Here is a 17,892-nt window from a genome sequence, read left to right on the forward strand (position 1 = left end):
GAGCCTGCCTCAGTGCTCAATCCTAGGACCCAGAGGCCATGACGGGAGTTGAAGGCAGATGCCTAACCAACTGAGCCACCCAGGCACCCCAGAAATGGTAAATTTCTATTACAAGTTAGCAAAAACATATCATTTTTTCCCATCCAAGTTTATGGGCCCCCTAAATTCTAAATCCCAGTTAGGAGCCTTTCTCTTAAAACAGTAGTCTGAAACATACTGCTTATTGTTGTCACCATTATCACCACCATCACCACCATTATCCCAGACCAGGAGACTCCCAGGAATTTGGAATCAGAAACAGTATCAGTATCATTTGCTGTGTGACTGTACCTAATCTCCACACCTCTCTGAACCTGTTTCTTCCTGTCCAAAACAGGGACACCTAGACCTTAGTGCTGTGGAGATTTGCTTGAAGTATTTTGAAATCTGTCTTATGGAATAGAGCTGAGTTATTATTGCTTTAATTTTGTGAAGAGGAGCCTGGGCCTCTGACTATCCCTTTGGAATCCCTACCAGGGGAGCAACACCCAGCCTTCAAAGCCTGTCATGATCTTGCCCCAAATCCAAATTCTGTACTTGGCCTATGGATGGCTCATATAGTGTGTGTTTCAGTTGTTATCATTCCATAATTTCGCAGATAAATCCAGTTCTCTGGAACTTGGCCAGCTCTGCTGACCCCCTTCCCATCTTCACATGTGGCATCAAACATGAATGCAGATTGTTGACTGCTATTTTCAACATCTCCACAGGTCCCTGCAGGCCTTGCTCCCTCACTGGTGAACCAGTAGGCTCCAAAGGTGCAACACAGCCCTCACCTCTCTGGTTCCCTCCTTTGCTTCATGCCCCTCACACCCTGTGGGGCACATGCTCCTTCATCACTACTCCGTGCTGTGTCCCTCTTTCACATTTTTGCCTCTCATTTCAACGACCTGCCTGTGGCACTTTGGGGAAGCCCAATAAACAAAGACCTGTCTCCACCATCTTAGTTCCATCAAACACCTACCCTGAGTCAGCCAGCCCCTGCCTTCCCTAAACACGTAATCCTGCAGGGGAGAAATGGACAGGAACTCACCACTTGTGCTCACGTGCTCCCCTAAAAGGACTAGGGGCCTAACATTCAAGATCTTGCCTTTATTTTGTGCCGCCGTCACCTGCCAGGGCTAGGGAGGTAAGGACAGAGTAAATGGTAGCTTCTATTTTAAAGATAGTTTTCTGAAAAAAAAAAAAAAAAAAAAGATTGTTTTCTGGGCAGCCTCGGTGGCTCAGCACCGCCTTCAGCCCAGGGCGTGATCCTGGGGTCCCGGGATCGAGTCCCATGTCAGGCTCCCTGCATGGAGCCTGCTTCTCCCTCTGCCTGTGCCTCTCTCTCTCTCTTTCTCTGTCTCTCATGAATAAATAAAATCTTAAAAAAAGTAAATATAGTTGTCTGAGTTTATAAAAGTTACTTCTGCACGTTTATTGTAAAACATTCAAAGGTTAACAGCAGGTCATTATATCTCTATTCCATTCTGGAGTGGGGACCAGTTTCTATTCTCTACACGGGCAGATACTTTACATGCTACTCTGAAAATGTGCTTTTTAAATTTTTTTTTTCATTTTATGAGATAGTCAATACCAAATGAAATAATACACATTTACTGCTTAGAATACTGCCTAGCACAGTCAGCTACTGTATTTTAGCATGCCGTGGACAGCTTTCTTAATCAGTATATACTAAACTCCTTTTATTACTGTCCCCAAGCCAAGAATAGGAAAGTCCCTGCGGGAACTTCATCTTGGAAAAAGAAGCGATATATGCCCTCCCCGAAGGTAGGGGCCCTTGATCTAACAGAAACCAAGTGAAAAGGATTACCAATGTCTGCGGGGAGAGGCGGGTTAATAAGACACCCTGCCCCTCTTTTGCTGAGGGCTGACTGGTGATATCCAATCATCTGAGGGGTACGGATAGAGCCAGGACCCAACTCTGGTTGGGTCTCCCGTACCTGTCCAGGTCTAAGACTCCCAAGTGCTATCATGCAAGGCCTCTCCTGCTTACCCAGCCTGCCCTCCGTGGTGAGTGGGGGAGGTGCTGCTCAGGCCTGATGCTGATCTCTCTTGACAGCTGCTCCTGAGGCTGGCAGGACGGGCAGGAGGGGGAAGGGACCAGATTTAAAGGTCCATCTGCCCCGCCCCCTGCCAGACCTGGGAGGGCAGACGCTGGTGAGCATCCTCTGAGGCATGGCTCTCATGTACATGAGAAGTCGGAAACCTCTATGCCTGGATTTCTGCTCCTTGGTATCATGAACACCGCTATCCTCATTCCTGCTTCCATCCCACAGGCCGCCAGGGAGACTAGAGGCATCCACCATGAGATTTCGACGCCTGACCCCTGGCTACTTCCGTGTACTACAGGTAAGTACCTCTCACCGATGGCTTCTGGCACCGACCCCCTACTTTCCCCTACCATCGCTGGGCTGACACCCCCAGAAGCCAGGCGGTCACGTTTCCTGCCGCCTGAGCAGCCAGGGCCCAGATGGGCAGTGAAGCGAGAGGGATTGGGGTGGAATCTCCCTGGGGCAGCAGTGGCATCCGTACCTTCTTCACCCAACTGTACCTTCCAGTTCCTTCCTACCCACTACCTTCCGAGAAGTCTCCAACTGATCCCTCAGATGGACCCTCTGTGTACCTTCAGATGCAGATAGCTGGGGAGCTGAAAGCAGAGCCCCGCAGTCCACTGGCTGGGATTGTGGCTACACTGCTGGCTGTCCTTGGACTGGGTGGCTCCTGCTATGCTGTCTGGAAGATGGTGGGGCAGCGGCGGCCGCCACAGGCCTGATGATAAAGTAGGTGGCCTCCCACCTGGGTCCTGGGGGAGGTGACTCAGCAGGGGCTGCAATCTTGGGAACACACTTCTTTTCTGAGGGTCAGTTCCTGCTCTCATGGGGAAGAGGACAGCATTAACCAGACCCTCCCTCTCTCCTTTACTGACTTGGGCTCCCTCTGGAGGCTCCAGCTCAGATGCCCAGGACCCCTGAGGGAAGGCAAGGCTGTAGGGAAAAGCTGGACCAAGTGGGGAACAGACACCCTAGGTCCTGTAAACAAGAGTAACAGAGAAACCCCACAGCCCAGGAGTCTGGGGGAGTGGCCTGGAGATTACAGTCAGAGGCAAGTCTTCTCTATCCAGTTCCTTTATTGGGGGTGAGAGTACCCAGGAGAGGCCATCCACTCCCCAAACCCAGGGCCCAAAGAGGCCGGCACAGTCCCTCTCAGCCTAGCCCTTGCAGTGCTGTCCATGGGCAGCTCCCGCACTTTGCAGCCTCAGGTCATGCAGGGAGTTGTGACCATCTCAGGGACCTCAGTGGATACTTCCATGGGCACTGCCAGTCGCTGGGGTGTCACATAAGAGCCCATACCCGCTGCCCTTTCCGCTTCCTCCTGACTGTAGGGCTCCACGCTCAGCTGCTTTAGCCTGGGAGAAAGAAGAATGACAGTTGGGAGCTGACCAGATGCAAGCCCTGTGTGCCCAGCACTCACCCATCAATCCTCTCCTTACTCCATACCTTTTCTTGTGGTCTTTGGATCGGAAGTGGGTCTTCAGGGTGGCGGAATCAATGAAGTACCTCCTGCAGCGATGGGAGGCCGGTAAGGAGAAGAGTGAGCTGAAGCCTCTCAGGTAACGCCTACCTCCCTGAACCGAGCTCTTCCCGACGCCAGGCTGCGCGCCTGAACGGATGGGAGGCCAGCCCACCCACGGGTCCCACGAGAGGAGACCCCGCGCGTCCCGCGGGCCGGACCACACGCCCCCGTCCCGTCCCGCCTACCCTTCTCCTCCCCGGGCCAGGCCCGGCCGGGACTCACGCGCAGGCCAGACAGCGATGCAGGCCGCCCCCCGGCAGGTCGGGGTCGGGCTCAGACGCTGGGTCCGGCCGAGACCGCGCGGGGACCTGGGGCCGCAGCTCGCGGTGAATCTCATCGAGGTCGGGCCGCCGCCGCTTCGCCTTCATCTGGCGGGCGAGGGAGCGGGCTCGGTGCGCACCTGTCCGCCGGGCGCGACCCATGGCCAGGGACAACGGGCCCGGGGGGCTCAGAGCCGGCAGCGGAGCACACGTGCGGGCGCTTCCGGATTGCTGGGTGACGTCACGTGACGCCCGGGGGCGGCGCGGGCTCCTCCGGACCGCCCCGGATGACGTCATCGCGCTTCGCAGCCCGAGCGCCCGCGGGCGGCGGTCGACGTCAGTGACGGAGGCCGGGCGGGGCCCAGGGCAGCGTCCTGCGCCTGGGCGAGGCTGTCGCGGGGTAGCGGGTGCAGCGCGCCCCGGGCTTCCGGCCCCCGCCCTCGCGTCCCGCCGGGCCCAGCCTGCCTCTGCGCCATCCCCTGGCACCGTCTCCCCTTGCTGGTTCCCAGATCTTGGATTCCGCGGTCAGTGGGAAGAGGGAAAATGCCTTGAGCATCTCCGGAGGCACTGAAAAATGTCCGTGATGTGAATAAATGAATTAATGAGTGAGAGTGAGTCCGTGCGCCGGCCCCCACAGGATTCGGGAGATCCCTCCAGATCCCGACGAAGGCCTTCTCACCACCTCGCCCTTACTCCCTTGCGTCTCCATCCTTCGTCCGCCCGCGTCCAAATCCGTGAGCAAGCCGTGTTCCTCCTCAGGAAGCGCAGTGCTCAGGCACCCCCTCAGACTGACCGGGGGTCAGCTTCTCCCCGAGGAGGTGCTCACGGAAGGACTCCCCCCCTTTGCCCCCTTTTCTGAGCTCTGGACTCCCAGGCATGGGCTAGCAGCCAAGGCAGAGAGCCAGCCTAGGGGCTGTGTGTGATCAGGGCGGGGAGAGGGCCGGAGAGCCTCTCCCCATTCATCGGAGCCTGGTGCCTTCCTGGCTGACCAGAGGAGCTCAGCAATAATTCAGGGACTCCAGCTCTTTGGAACCTGTTGCCAGGAAACAGGGAGACATGCACGTGCATCCCTGGGGACAGGAATCAGTTTCCAGACCAGACAAAGCAGTGAAATGTAAGCTCAGGGTGCCAACTGGGGGCCTTGGGACCTCCTCAACCCAGTTCACAGCTAAGTAGGGATATAGGGCAGGCCCCCCTGAAGGCACAACTGGTATGGCTACAGTCCCAGAGGCACCAGTCCAGTGTGGGTCTTGGGCCCAAGGACTTTATAAATGGACTTTGTGGCTGAAAGATTTTTCTGGAGCCATTCCAAGAGATCAAATTCAAGTACCCCTAGGGCTAGGAAGGAGGACTCCATAGAGATGTCTTCATTATTCTTGGCCAATATGGGTCAAGACAAGGGGCTGAGGCCACAGAAGCCAGTTCTGTCCCACCCCCACCCCAGACTCCTCTGGATCAGGTTCACCTGCTGGGCACTGTGCCAGCTGGGGAGCCTGGTGCATCTTTAATGAAGTCACCTGATCCCTGGGACAGGCTCTCGGCCTCACCAAGTTCCTGGAGCCAGACCCACTGGGTGCCCACTGAGTCAATTGCCTTCTTGAGCTTGGGTGCCAGGTCGGTTTCCCCTGCAGCCATGAACCAGGCATTCTGGAAAACCTACAAGTCCAAAGTGTTACAGACCCTAAGTGGGGAATCTGAGGAGGACCTGGCAGAGGAGGTGGGTACCATCCATGTTTGCTGGGTGGGTCATGGCAGAGGGGCAGCAGGAGTGAAAGGTACAATGAAGGGCAAGGGACAGGCTTGGGGTGGGGGCATATTTGTGCAGAAGCAGTTGGCACATTCAGAGATGACAAATGGCACAGTACAGAAAGCCAGGGCATTTAAGAAAACTGAGGAAGAAGATTTGGGGGCCCCCAGAAGAATGGTTATTGTCTCCAAAGATCTCAATGGCGACCACATGGAAGATATCCTTCCAGGACCAAAGGGCAGTAGCCACACAGGGTATATGCAGCTTGACACAACTTTCTAATGAGCAGGGCTGCAGAACTGGGATGGCTTGCCTTAAGAGGGAGTGAGCTCTATGGTGCTGGAAATAGGAAAAGTGGTGCTTGCACATAGGTCACTGTCGCAGCATCAGATTAGAGCCAGACTTGGATCATGTTTATCCTAACATTAAAGATCAAAAAAGCTCTGAAACTGGGAACAATCTTGCATCTAGAGGCTGTGATAAGTGGCAGTTCTGCAAACAGATATCACAGGGACGGGAAATATTTCTGAAGGGTGTGTGTGTATGTTTGTAAATAAGTTTATGTCTAGACGGCATGGTGTCCAAGGAGGGGCTTGTGTAGAAGTATCTGTGGGTCAGTAGTAGGATTGGAATCCATGTAAAATACCTCATGAAGTTGTATGTGTAGGTGTGAACCAGATAGAAGTATTTCTGGGTGTGTGTAAGTCTCTTCCTGAATCCCTCTGTGAAAGCATTTGCAGGTCTCAGGTTTGTATAGCGTGTGTGTGTACATGTCTGTCTTCGTGTCTGTGGATGGATGGAGAGGTTTAGTGTGCTGCAGGTGGGCCTTGGCACAGATGTCTGCATTCGTATAAGTTCACAGGTATGAATGGTATAACTGTGTATGTGTCCTTATGTAGGTGCTTCACAGCATGTACATCTACGTACAGGTGAAGAGGTATAGCCGTGTGGAGGCATGCGCAGTACGGGTGTGTGTCCACATCAGCATGCATACCCTTGTCCACACATTTTTGGGTGTGTGTGGATATGTCTGTGGGAGGGCAGGTATGTGTGCTCAAGGGTGTCTGCAGGGATTAACTATACAGGTAAGGTATGTGATTGGGAGCTTTGTGTAGAGGTATAACCTGTATGGATGGATGGATGGTGTGAAGGGACTAGATGGGTGTTTAGGTGTGAGGATTTGGGGTGCCAGGGTGTGCATACCAGGCTAGCAGTGGGGGAGGGAGGTCCTGTTCGTCTGGAGCCTTTCTCATGCTAGGGAGGGGGTCTTGTGTCCCAGCGAGGGAACCCAGCGTTAGTGGAATCTGAGCCAGCAAGACCTGCGGAAGAGGCTTGCCATCCCATGTCACAGCTGGCCCGCCGGGTGAGTTCTTCCTTCTTCACCCCAACTCCTGGGGGTGGGGGGAACCCGGTAGAGGCTACTGTGGAATCCTGGGAGGTGGTGCTGTGACCCCTCCCTGATTCCCAGCCCCTTCCTCCCAGGTTCAGGGGGTTGGGGTGAAAGGTTGGCTGACAGTGTCGTCTCTGTTTAACAAAGAAGATGAGGACAAGCTGCTGCCACCGGAGCCCTGTGCTGACCAGTATGTGTGTGTTGGTGGGGGCTGGGATGGGCCTGGGGTCCCCCTTCTCCCATGTCCTTTCTTTCTGGTCTATTTGTGTATCTTTCTCATCAAGGAGGGAGGGGAAGGGCCAGCCCCTGGCTGTTTCAGTTTCTCTCAGCAGGAAAGAGGCCAAATCAACATATCTGGAGATTAGGTTAGATCTCAGGAGGACTTAAAGGGCTGTTGGGATTGAGGTGCTAGAAGGTATTTTAGGTGCTCTCTCTCCCCATCCACATGGGAGAGGCCATCTCCCTACAGTCAGGGAACAGAAAAGTGAAACTTTAGATGTTTGGAACAGAGGGTGGCCCAGATCAGTGATTCCCGATACCGGTCTAAACCCTCATCCTCCTAGGGAGTTTGTGCCAGACCCTCCTTCAAAGATTCTGATTCAGCGGATATGGCCTGAAGCTGGGATCTATACTTGCAGCATGCTCCTGAGGACCCGAGGCACACTAATTTAGGAACCACTGAATCAGAAAGGCTTTGAAGCTGAGGGGTTAGGGGTTGGGACCCCAGGCAGCTCCTCTCTCCTAGCTCTATTCCGGCCTTCCCTCCAGCCCAGCAACGCCCCCTTTCTTTGACACTCCCCTATTCCTTCCTCCCGGGGGTCCCCCAGACCCACCCATCTCTCCATTCGCAAGGTTTCCTTTCTCCCTCCTGGCAGTCACTGCCTGACCCTCCCAGGGCTCCAAGGACTCTTCCTCAGATCTGAGGCTCCCACCTCAAGACTCCTCACCAATCCTTGACTACCCTTCCCCCCACACTCCCTGCCACCCACCCCCCGCCCCTCCCCACTAAGCCCTGATCTAAGCCTTTCTCATTTCCTTGGGTCGCTCCACCCGTGGTTTTTTCTAGCGTCCCCTCATTTTCCTAGTCCTCCTTTCCCTCCATCACAGACCCTCATCCCCGCCCCCGCCCTGCCTCTTTCCCCGGGGCCGCAACCTTGGCTTCCCCGACACCCGCTCCGGGAGCCTGACCCCGCCGCAAGCGCCGCTGGGCCCCGCCCCTCTCCCGGGCTCCCCGCGCCGCTCTCCACACCTGGCACCTCGCGCTTCGCGGAGGCCGCGCGCTCTCCCCGAGTCTTTGCTAAACTCTCTCCCGGGGGAATCCCGGTGTCGCCTCCCTCTTCCCAGACCCCTCACCTCACCCCCTGACCCTGTCCCACCCTAGCCCCCTTTCCCTGTGCCTCTGAGCTCCTCCCCTGGCCTGCAGTCACCCTGCGCCCCAGGTCACCAGACCTCCGCCTGGCTCGGCCTGCCCCACTCCTAGCGCCTGCGCCCCGCATCCCCCTCTTCGTCCTCTCCCCGGGCCTCTGGGCCGGTGACGCTCGTCCTTCTCCCGCAGCCCGCTGGCGGCGCAGTCCCCCTCGCAGGCGGTGACCGCGACGGAGGCGGAGCCGCGCGGGCCGGGGCTCTGGGACGCGTTCGCCAGCAGGTGGCAGCAGCAGCAGGCGGCGGCGGCGTCCATACTGCGCGGCGCCGAACCCAACCCGGAGCCGGACCCCGAAGCGGGGGACGAGGCCGCGGAGGAGGCTGCCGAGCGCCCCGAGCCGGGGGAGGCCGACACCGTGGCCGGCTTCAAGTGGGGCTTCCTCACCCACAAACTGGCCGAGATGAGGGTGAAGGCCGCGTCCAAGGGCGACTAGCCTGCGGCCCACCAGGGCACCCGCTCCTTCCTTCCCCCGCGCCCATAAAAACCCTGACCCGACCCCCCGTGTGACCGCGTGTCTTTGTCCGGACAGCGGGGATGACTGCTTTTGGGTGGGCAACCTCAAGGCCGGGTCTAGCTCAAAGGGTCTTCCCCCTCCCTTGTCCCACAAACCTACAAGGGAAAAACGACCAGACAGTCCTGGTGTAAGGATAGATTTAGTCCGATTTAGGGCGCAACTTTCCAGGAAACTGGGGGGCCCCAGAGGACAGGCTTCATTGCCCTGTTCAGCCTCTTTAATTCGACAAATAGCCTGTGGCCCTGCTATGTGCACCATCCCTGTACAAGGGGAAGACCAGCGGGTCCCACACAGGTGGCAAGTTGAGTCACAAAAATAAGGCTGCACTTGGGAGCTCAGAGGAGATGAAGCCGACCGGGGAATTCAGGAATTTCTGAGGGAGAATGAATAAATGTAATCTTGGAAAGATTGAGTGGAAAGAAAGGGGAAGGTAGCCCAGGCAAAGAGGGGAACCCTAAGCAGGGACTTGAAGGTGTGGTCGCATGAAGCAAACAAAGGACCTGGTGTGTCTCTGAGGGAAAGGAAGATAGTGGCCAGATGTGAGGCTGCAGGCTAGCAAAATCCTGCTTTGAACGGGTCCCTTCAATTTTGAATTATTCCTTTCTCAGCCCATCCATAGCTAGTAACCAAAAGGAGGCTGCACATCTCCAGGAATGGGGCCCCTTTTCGGGTGGGGGACCCCAGATTTCTGGAACAGACCCCTCCCCAAAACTCTTCACAGGCGGTATTCCTGGCTCCTGGATCTGGTTGGGAGACCTGGGGTCGGTGGAGGAGATGATCACAAGAGTACTAATCAGTAGTGGTCTTAGCGGCTGTCGTTTATCGAACACTTTCTATAATGCAGGGGGGCACTTTGCAAGGTGCTTTAAGACCGTTTCAAAAATACCCTGATCATCGAGGGGTGCAGCTGTGCTTCGAGGAGGTTAAGTGCTTCCCCAGGGTCACACAGTGAGCCTGGAACCCACACTCCAAAACCCCCGGGTGTAACCCCGCAAACCCGGCCCTCCTTCCTCCATACCTGCTCTCTAATCCAGCATCACGACTCCTTTAATGAACGTTTTGCCTTTATTCAGTAGATTCTCGGATCCCCCACTCCAGGCTTCTCTCCCCAGACCCGGCCTCCACAGGAGCCACGTAGCTGCCCCCTCCCCCTCCGTCGTCTACTCTGGGAAGGGCCTTCGGAATGATTTGTCCCATCCTCCCAAGGTTCACAGGGAGAGACCAAGAACCCGGAGGGAAGGGCTCCCTAGAGGCACCCGGCGCGTCGGAGGCGGAGCGTCCCTGCCCGTGCCCGGGACCAGCCCTGCGCCCACCCCTTCACCCTCCTGGGGTCCGGGACTCCCCGGAGCGCGCTCGGGCCGCAGCGGCGGCAGTCACACCTCCGACTCGCGCGGCGGGCCGCGGGCGCGCTGGCAGCCGTACAACCACTGGATGACGCGCGCGTTGCGCTCCACCACGGACACCGGGGGGCGCCCGTCCCGCGCCGAGCCCGCCGCCTCTGAGCCGCCGCCGCCGCCGCCGCCGCCGCCGCCGCGGTCAGCACCGTCCGGGCGATCCGTGTCGCCATCGCTGGACGTCCAGTCGCTGGTGTCCCCAGAGCCGGGCGGCGGCGACGCTCCGGGTTGGGGGCTGGCGTCCGCGCCCCAGCTCTGCGGAGAGAAGCGCTCAGCGCCCAGCACCTCCACCAGCGCGCGCTCCAGGCCGCAGTAATTGAAGAAGCGCTCCTTCTCCGACAGCGGCAGTGAGCATGTGGGGCACAGCGCCCGCTTTCCTGCCGCTTCCGGGGCATCTTGGGGCGCTGCCCAAACCCCAGGAGCCGCTGGTCGCTCCGTTGGGCCCGGACTACTCGAGGGGGCGTCTCGGGGGGCGCCCAGGAAGAGGCGCCGCACCAGCCCCTGGCCCTTGGCGTTCTCTTTGTTCACCGAAGCCTTGCAGTCCCGCTTCTGGCGGTAGAAGATGAGGGAGTCAGGCCTGGGCAGCCGCCTGCCGCTGCTCCGGCGGGCGGGTCTGGGCGTCCTGGGCGATGCAGGGGGGCCCAGCTCATTGCAGGCGTGCGGGGTGAGCGGTCCGGGACCCCCACGCAGAGCTGGCTCCTGGCGGCGTGCTATCACCTGGTGTGTCTTGACATACTTGGCTTTGTCGGCCTCCAGCCTCTCCACCGCGCTGGGGGTCCGTCCCCTGGATGGGGTGGAGGGAGAGGCCAGGATCATCTTAGCAGAGCTGGGCAGGATAGTACCCCATAAGCCACTGGATGTAGGCAGCTACTTGAGGAGCCAAGAGCAGTTGGCTGGGGGGCGGGGGGTGTCCTACAGGGAAAGAGGGACAGTCAGTCAGGGAGAGAATAGATGTCCCTGCATCTCTCCTGCAGGCATTCCTGGGAATAGGATCAGTCAGCCACCCCTCCCCCAACTAAAAGGGCCAGACCGTGCCTAAGGGGCAGAGGTTCAGGCTACCCCTTCCCCCCTCCTCTATCCCTCAAAGACATTGAGCAGGGGCGCCCTGGTCACCCAGAAACATGCCCCTTTGAGGGTGCCCCAATCTGGCCAGAGAGCCATGCCAAGCAAGTATCAGCAAGTGGGACACTTGGAAAAGGAAATGGGGCTGGTCCCAGTTCAGTTCCCGAAAGTGGCCTCAACCGGAAAAAATACCTCTTCCCAACCCAGCAACTTTGAGTCCAAGACAAGAAGGCTCCCCAGCCACAGGCTGGCTCCAGCAGGGCCCACCCTTCCCGCCCCCAAGCACCGAGGTCAGGGATATAACCACAGGGTAGGAGCCTCCAGTAATTGCAGCCAACTGCCCTGCCCAGTCCCAGCAGGGCCAAGGGGGAAGAAAGAGAGGTGGCCACCAGGTCATGTCAGTCAGCTACTTGCCACCTCTGTACCCCTGCCAAGGGAATTCCTCAATGCCTACCTGTAAACACCACCTCGCCTACCTCTGCATTTCCATTTACAGAAAAGGAAATTGGTAGAGAGGAAGGGGCTTGCTCAGGTCTGAGAGTTAGAGATGGGTTGAAACCCAGGTCTCTAGCCTTGCAGTGCAGAACTAGTTCAGATGGCTTCTCTCATAGCCGATCAGAACTTCCCTCTTATGTTTTGCTTCTATTCTTGCTGCTATAAAACCAAGCTATTGCCATTAGACATGGGCCCTTTGCCTCACTAAAAAGTTGCTTCCACGAATTCTTCCCAATAACTGGCTCCCAGAAATCTGCCCTTAGGGTCCCTGCCTTCTTCTCATCCTGAGACCCTGTGACCCTTGTCCGCCACCTCCCCTCTGTCACTGGGGAAGGGGACCAGGAGGGGCTGTAAATCAAGAGCTGACAGTTCTGTTGGCAGTAACAGAATGGGCCACCCACACAGCTCAGCACACCCCATACCACCCCGGCTCCCTCCTTCCCGAATCCTCCATTCAGCTGAAAGGGGCACAGAAGTTCTGAGAGCTGAAGGGACCTCCAGTCAGCAGGCAACAAAAGAACAGAACTTGCAGGGTTGGGGGGAGCCCCCCCCCACCGCCCAGACCTGTCCTTGCTCTGTCTCTCTCTCTCACAAACCCCTATCTAGTGTCTAGTAAGTCAGTCCATATAGGTAGTTGGTAACTGGGAACCCAGGCAGCAAGGAGAGCCTGGCAGTGCTCTCAAGAACTCTACCAGGCAATGGGTCAGATTCCAAGGTCTCGGGAGGGCACTGTGCTTGTCTGACCTTATGGGTATCCTCCCAGCGCTCTCTCCTCTTCCCAGCCCTGAGCAGCAAGGCTATAAAAAGTTCCTAAACACAAGGACCAAAATAGTCTGTGTCCACTGTCTCTTCCCTGCCTCCTGGGTTGGCCCTGATGCTCACCACGGACGTTCCACCCTAGAAGCCTGGCAGACATCCTTGTGCCCTCTGTCCCTTCGCCCACCTCCTCCCAGTCCTGTGGTTAGTGGTCTGAACTTTGCCCATGGCTTCAGCTCTGGACGTGGGCTGGGAACTTGCTCACCGGCTTGGCTCCAGCCTCCCTGCCCTTGGGTCCCCCAGTGCCTTCCCATCCCAGCCCTGGGTTCAGGACACACTCACCTCTGGGTATGGAGGCTGAATGTAGGGGTCCCTGGGCAGGATCAGACAAGGGCAGAAGGGACAGCAGGGACTGGAAGTAACTTTGGTGGCAGCCAAACCTCACTCTCCACAGGAAAAGGAGAGAGAGCCTCCACCCCCACCCCCCCAGATTAACCCTCGCCTTCCTGACCCAGAGCCTAGTCTCTAGTTAACTCCTTCCTGGTCACAGTCTCAGTGCTGGAGAGGACCTTTGGACCATGTCCAGCTTCTTTCATTATTTTATACAGATGATCACACAGGCCCTGACAGGTTATGCGATCTGCATGAAGGTGCAGTGAGCTTGGGGTACAGCCAGGACCCAGACAAGGTCTCCTGACTCCCTAGCTTCCTCCAGAGGCCTAGGGTAGGGATATGCTATTCATGGGGGGGGGGGGTCAGCCTCCTCTGCTAGGCTTCGGAAGAACCTGTGGGTTAAAATGCAAAGGCAGAGCAGGGTTCTAGCTGACTGTGCTTATTTTCCTCTGTAGCAGGTTTAGGCCTGTCCTAGTTGGGGTGTGTGGATGGTGGCAGGCCCGCTCTCCCTAGAGGTGAGGCCAGGAATCTGCAGCTGAAGGGTGAGGGCACTGGTGCTGCGGATGTGCAAGGTGAGCCAGTCCTAGCAAGTCTTGGCATGACAGTCACCTCGGAGCCTATTTGAGGTGCCTCTGCCCAAGTCTTCCCCATGGCCAATGGAATTGGATGGGAAGAGGGTTATGAATGGATGATTCCAGGGCCTTTGGCCTCCTTTCTCCTTTGCCCCATTGGGGACTTCTCTTGTCTCAAGGGGGAGCCATGTCCCCAAAGTGCTAGTGCCAGGAGATCACCTCCCCTCTGCCTAGTAAACTGCAGCACCCAGAGCTCAAAAATCAACACCCTTGCCAAGGGGCCCCTGCCTCCCTCTAGCTGGCCACTTCCCACAAACCTTTTCCCCTCCCTTGTAGAACTTGTAATGTTTGCAAAGCACATTTGCACCCGTGCTCTTGGATCGCCCTTGTCTCTCTCAAGAATTCTAGAGGGGGACCTAGGAGGGGTGACCACTCCACTTGATGGATGAAGAAATGGGATCTTGCCAAAATCCAGTTCCAAAACCACTCTTTACACTGCCCGCTCTGCCTGTCAAGCAAGATAATGAATCTGAAAAAAACAGGAGGCCCATTTGTAGTAAGAGGTTTTTTTTCCCACCTAGTTAAGGGAAGGTTTTTTGTTTTTTTGTTTTGTTTTGGGTTCTTTTTCTGGGTCCATGATAGTTCCATATTGTACGGTTATGGCTCTTTGCAAAATACTTTCATCTACATGATCACAATTCATCCCTAAGACAATCTTTGGGGAGTAATGGGTTTTATTTCCCCACTTAACAGCTGAGAATATTGAGGCTCGGAGGTGTGAAATGACCCATCCAAGCTCACATAATGAGACTAATAGCTAACTTTTATTGGGGGATTAATATATGCTAGGCACTGTTCTGTGATTAACTACAACAACCCAGTGAAAGGGGTGCTTTTATTCTAATTTTACAGACACAGGTTGGGGTACAGGCCCCTAGCACTGAGATCTGGTCATGAAGGGGTTAAGCATGGAGGCAGGGCAGGGCCCAGCTGGGATGCTGTCAATGGCAGGAAACCTGGCCTGTGAAGGAGGGGGAGGATGGGGCTGTTGTGTCTGACTTGATACAACCCCCATCGCTTTGGTCTTAAAGGAGTATCCGGGTTGGGTGGAAGGGCAAGCGGAATGAGGGTGGGAGGTGGGGGGTGGGCTTCTCAACTCTTTTCTAGGGACCAAGACAGATGCTGAGCTACAGAAAAAGGAGACTCAGAGTGGAACTCAGGTGCCATCCTGGGGGAGCCCCTGATCTGAGGACTGGAAATGACACCACCTCTTTGCAGGAACACTCCATGGGGGGGTTGCTGGAGACCAGCTCCAGACCTTGGAGTGCCCAGTCAGAGAGGGGAGACAGGAGACAGAAGCTCTGCCTTCAGGAGTCCAAGGTGGGAGGTGGTCAAGGAGCCTTGCTCTCAGGAGCTCCCAGTCTGAGGGGTGACAGTTCCCTGTCCCAGGAAGCCAATGGACACAGACCCTCTATCCTATCAACCGACCAGAGTAGGCTCTTAGAGGAGAGGTCAGACTGGATTGGCTTTCTGGGTGAAAGAGCCTTGAAAGAGTCAGTGGGAGCAGGGAGATCATGAGGGTGCTGTCTGCCCTGCAGGGTGTCTTGGGCACTCTTTCTGTGAACAGATCATCTGTCTTTCTGGTCCTGGATCCCTAGGGAGATCCTTAAAGTGGCTCCTTCTGGTGCTAGATCAAGGACCTCGGGCCAGTGGGAGGCCAAACCCGAGAGGTGTTTCCTTCCTATGTCCAAGCTCATTCCCGGATCACCTTGATGATCGATTGGAATAAGCCTGAGTCAGAACTGGTTCCTTCCGGAGGAGATAGTCAGGGAAGGCTGAGGGAGGAGCTCTGGTCAGTGTCGGGAATAAAGAGATGGCTCAGGGGGGGCCTGGACATCTAGCCACAGACCCCAGACCCACAGTGGTACCTACCTCCCTTAGCCACCAGCTACAGCCCTCTCACCACACCACCCACACCTCAGCCTGCTTTGATGCTAACCCTGGTGAAACCACTCACTGGCTGTGTGGCCTGAGCAAGAACTTAACCTCTCTGAGATTCCTTCTGTGTAAAATGGGAACGACAAGACCCAGCTCCTGAGTGGCATGAAGAAGTAATGGCTGTGGCAACTGAAAGGTCCCTGGTGCCTTAAGGGGCTCATAAATGTTAGATGAATCTGCGTTTTACCCCTTGCCCTGCATCGACACCTTGCTGATGCCTCCGACCTAAATCCTTTCTCTGTCTCCGACAAATCATTCTGAACATGCTCTGTGCTGTGAGGTCAGCAAATAGGTCAGACATGGTTTCTGCTCTCAGGAAGCTCAGCCTGCTTAGGGGTTGGGGTGGGGGGCTCGGGCAGAGGCGTAATAGACTCATCCCAACTCCAGCCAGGGCAGTGCTTCTGTGACAGAGGCCATCAAAGCAGGGGACAGGGGAGGACGTTGGTTCTGCCAGAGAAAGGGGGTGGGGCAGGAGGAAGCAATGTCAAAGAGTGGGTTTCTCTGTGCCCCTGGAAGGGATTTCTGGCCTGGTTGGGATGGGAGGTGGGGGTGTTGGAGAGATGGTGAGAGCTACAGGCCTAAAGTCAGCAGGAGCCAGAGCCTCCCTGAGGGGTCAGGGAGGGACTCTCAAGTTGGGAGGGGATCAGGGATAATGTAAGTCTCTAAGGAATTTTGGAAGCAAGGTTTCCAGGACCTTGAGGCTAGAGAAGGAAGGGGCTGGGGGGGTGGGGGGCGGGGGGGGGCGGGGAGACAGAAAGAGACAGAGAGTGAGAAGGAAAGGAAGAGGGAGGGAGGAAGAGGCTCAGCAGAGCCGAGAGGGAAGACAGGGTACAAAGAAGGGAGGGGATCTGTGAGATGAAAGAGGTGATGGGGGTCCTGAGAAAAGGGAGCTCACTGGGGAGATGGGGCTCCAGGTGGGGTCTGGCTCAGCCAGGAGGAGGGGCTCACGCTGGCGTCGGTGGGGCCCCTCCGCCCGCCCTGTGCACCCCCACAGAGATTAGAGCAGCTATCCCGTAATTCGGGGCCTTCCGTTTAGGAAAGAATCTCAGCCACAACAATAGCCTGGCTCCCGCTCTCCCCCGGTGAGGGGTGCGGCCTCTGGGCAGAGCCGGCGCCCCGCACCCACCGGGGGCGCGGAGAGGAAGGTGTCTGCGGCGCTGTTGGCGGAGCTCCTCCGCGCCGCCGGCGAAGCGAGCGAGTGGGGGATCGGCCTCGGCTCTCGCAGCGCGGACGGCCCGCGGCAGGATGAGGAAGCCGACCCGACCCGACCCGACCCCGCGCCCCGCTCGCCCGCCACCTGCTTCCCGCGCAGCCCCCGCGGACGCGGGCGGGGGGGGGGAGCCGCCCAGGCGGGGGGGGGGCACTCAGCGGGGGCCACGCAGCCGCGGCCGGGGAGCCGGGCCGCCCCGGGGGCTCCGGGCCACCGCACCCCACCCCAGCTGCACGCCGGCCTCGGTCCCGCGCGCGCCTGCGCCCCTGCGCCCCTGCGCCCCTGCGCCGCCCGCCTGGAGGAGGAGCCCGGAGGCTTCCTGGGGGCGGGGGGGGGGTGGCCCAGGGCAGCCCGGCTGGGCGCTCGCCACCGACACCTGGTGCCCGCCTCCTCCTCCGCACCTGCGTCACCTCCGTCCTCACCTTCCACCGCTGTGCTCAGCCAGGCGCCTCCAGATCCAGGACCAGGGACAAAAGCCATCCGGTCCCCACCCAGCACGGTAGCGAGCACGTGGGCAAGGAACCGGGGTTCCCGAGCAGTGCAGCCCCGAGAAATCTATCCTCCTGCAAATACTGACAGATACACGGTCCTTAATGACACGTTGAAAAATGTTTTGATTTTTTTTTTTTTTACACAAAGTCATGAAAATATCAAACATGACTGAATGTAATTGTTATTGAACATATTTGTGGGTATTCTGGTCAAGGGCCAGCTGTACTGGATGGGTAAGAAAATAAAGATGTGAATAATTCACAAATTGTTCCATCTTAATGCCATGAAATCTATTTTTTTTTCTTTCCTTGATTGGAGCAAAATGACCAAGTATGTTCTTATAATGAAAAATTTCAGGGGCCCTGCCTGGCTCAGTCATTAGGGCATTTGACTCTTGATCTCAGTGTTGGGAGTTCAAGCCCCTGTAGAGTTTACTTAAAAGAACAACAACAAAAAACCAAATGTAAGAGTAAACTACATTGTTTAACATCGCAGAAATGTTCCTCTGCTGTCATATGTTACTACTGCAAAAATCATCTACTTGTTTGAAACTCTTGAAGTGGAGCAAGAA

General features: G+C 56.8%; 4 protein-coding genes across 8 annotated transcripts in view; 2 read left to right on the forward strand and 2 right to left on the reverse strand.

Annotated features, from left to right (window-relative positions):
* ZNF593OS (ZNF593 opposite strand) overlaps positions 1-4,096 on the forward strand; it is a 16,936-nt gene extending 12,840 nt beyond the window's left edge. For 2 of the 3 annotated variants that reach the window (XM_072827697.1, XM_072827698.1), the window contains 2 exons: positions 2,319-2,391; positions 2,672-4,096. In XM_072827697.1, coding sequence (XP_072683798.1) covers positions 2,319-2,391; positions 2,672-2,815 — 217 coding nt within the window. In that variant the 3' untranslated portion in view covers positions 2,816-4,096. Of the gene's footprint in view, positions 1-1,226; positions 1,810-2,318; positions 2,392-2,671 lie in introns of those variants that run through there. The other variant, XM_072827699.1, reaches the window with a different exon arrangement.
* On the reverse strand, positions 3,152-4,153 carry ZNF593 (zinc finger protein 593). Of its 2 annotated transcripts, none has more exons than XM_072827694.1 (3): positions 3,838-4,153; positions 3,540-3,602; positions 3,152-3,448 (listed from the first exon to the last, which is right to left on the reverse strand). In XM_072827694.1, the coding sequence occupies exons 1-3, from the start codon at positions 4,035-4,037 to the stop codon at positions 3,298-3,300; spliced, it is 414 nt and encodes a 137-aa protein (XP_072683795.1). In that variant the 5' UTR covers positions 4,038-4,153; the 3' UTR covers positions 3,152-3,297. The 2 variants fall into 2 exon arrangements, with proteins under 2 accessions (XP_072683795.1, XP_072683796.1); XM_072827695.1 differs by having other exon boundaries at positions 3,801-4,118.
* A 104-nt stretch (positions 4,154-4,257) lies between these two features.
* On the forward strand, positions 4,258-8,920 carry C5H1orf232 (chromosome 5 C1orf232 homolog). The gene is made up of 4 exons (XM_072827700.1): positions 4,258-5,592; positions 6,902-6,985; positions 7,105-7,202; positions 8,568-8,920. The coding sequence occupies exons 1-4, from the start codon at positions 5,383-5,385 to the stop codon at positions 8,866-8,868; spliced, it is 693 nt and encodes a 230-aa protein (XP_072683801.1). The 5' UTR covers positions 4,258-5,382; the 3' UTR covers positions 8,869-8,920.
* A 1,075-nt stretch (positions 8,921-9,995) lies between these two features.
* FAM110D (family with sequence similarity 110 member D) lies at positions 9,996-17,403 on the reverse strand. Of its 2 annotated transcripts, none has more exons than XM_072827702.1 (2): positions 17,252-17,403; positions 9,996-11,255 (listed from the first exon to the last, which is right to left on the reverse strand). In XM_072827702.1, the coding sequence occupies exon 2, from the start codon at positions 11,157-11,159 to the stop codon at positions 10,323-10,325; it is 837 nt and encodes a 278-aa protein (XP_072683803.1). In that variant the 5' UTR covers positions 11,160-11,255; positions 17,252-17,403; the 3' UTR covers positions 9,996-10,322. The 2 variants fall into 2 exon arrangements, with proteins under 2 accessions (XP_072683803.1, XP_072683802.1); XM_072827701.1 differs by lacking the exon at positions 17,252-17,403 and adding an exon at positions 12,999-13,151.
* Between the last annotated feature and the right edge of the window lie 489 nt (positions 17,404-17,892).

The sequence above is a fragment of the Canis lupus genome, chromosome 5 (assembly GCF_048164855.1).
Source record: "Canis lupus baileyi chromosome 5, mCanLup2.hap1, whole genome shotgun sequence".
Classification (NCBI taxonomy): domain Eukaryota; kingdom Metazoa; phylum Chordata; class Mammalia; order Carnivora; family Canidae; genus Canis; species Canis lupus.

Bases quoted from the DNA above. Each gene is read 5' to 3' on its own strand.
- ZNF593 (XM_072827694.1), bottom strand. From the start codon at position 4,037: ATGGGTCGCGCCCGGCGGACAGGTGCGCACCGAGCCCGCTCCCTCGCC. The intron at 3,603-3,837 runs GTGAGTCCCGGC...CCATCGCTGCAG, and splicing joins CATCGCTGTCTGGCCTGCGC to GAGGTACTTCATTGATTCCG. The intron at 3,449-3,539 runs GTATGGAGTAAG...TCTTTCTCCCAG, and splicing joins TCCAAAGACCACAAGAAAAG to GCTAAAGCAGCTGAGCGTGG.
- FAM110D (XM_072827702.1), bottom strand. From the start codon at position 11,159: ATGATCCTGGCCTCTCCCTCCACCCCATCCAGGGGACGGACCCCCAGC.
- C5H1orf232 (XM_072827700.1), top strand. From the start codon at position 5,383: ATGAAGTCACCTGATCCCTGGGACAGGCTCTCGGCCTCACCAAGTTCC. The intron at 6,986-7,104 runs GTGAGTTCTTCC...CCTTCCTCCCAG, and splicing joins TGTCACAGCTGGCCCGCCGG to GTTCAGGGGGTTGGGGTGAA. The intron at 7,203-8,567 runs GTATGTGTGTGT...CTTCTCCCGCAG, and splicing joins CCGGAGCCCTGTGCTGACCA to CCCGCTGGCGGCGCAGTCCC.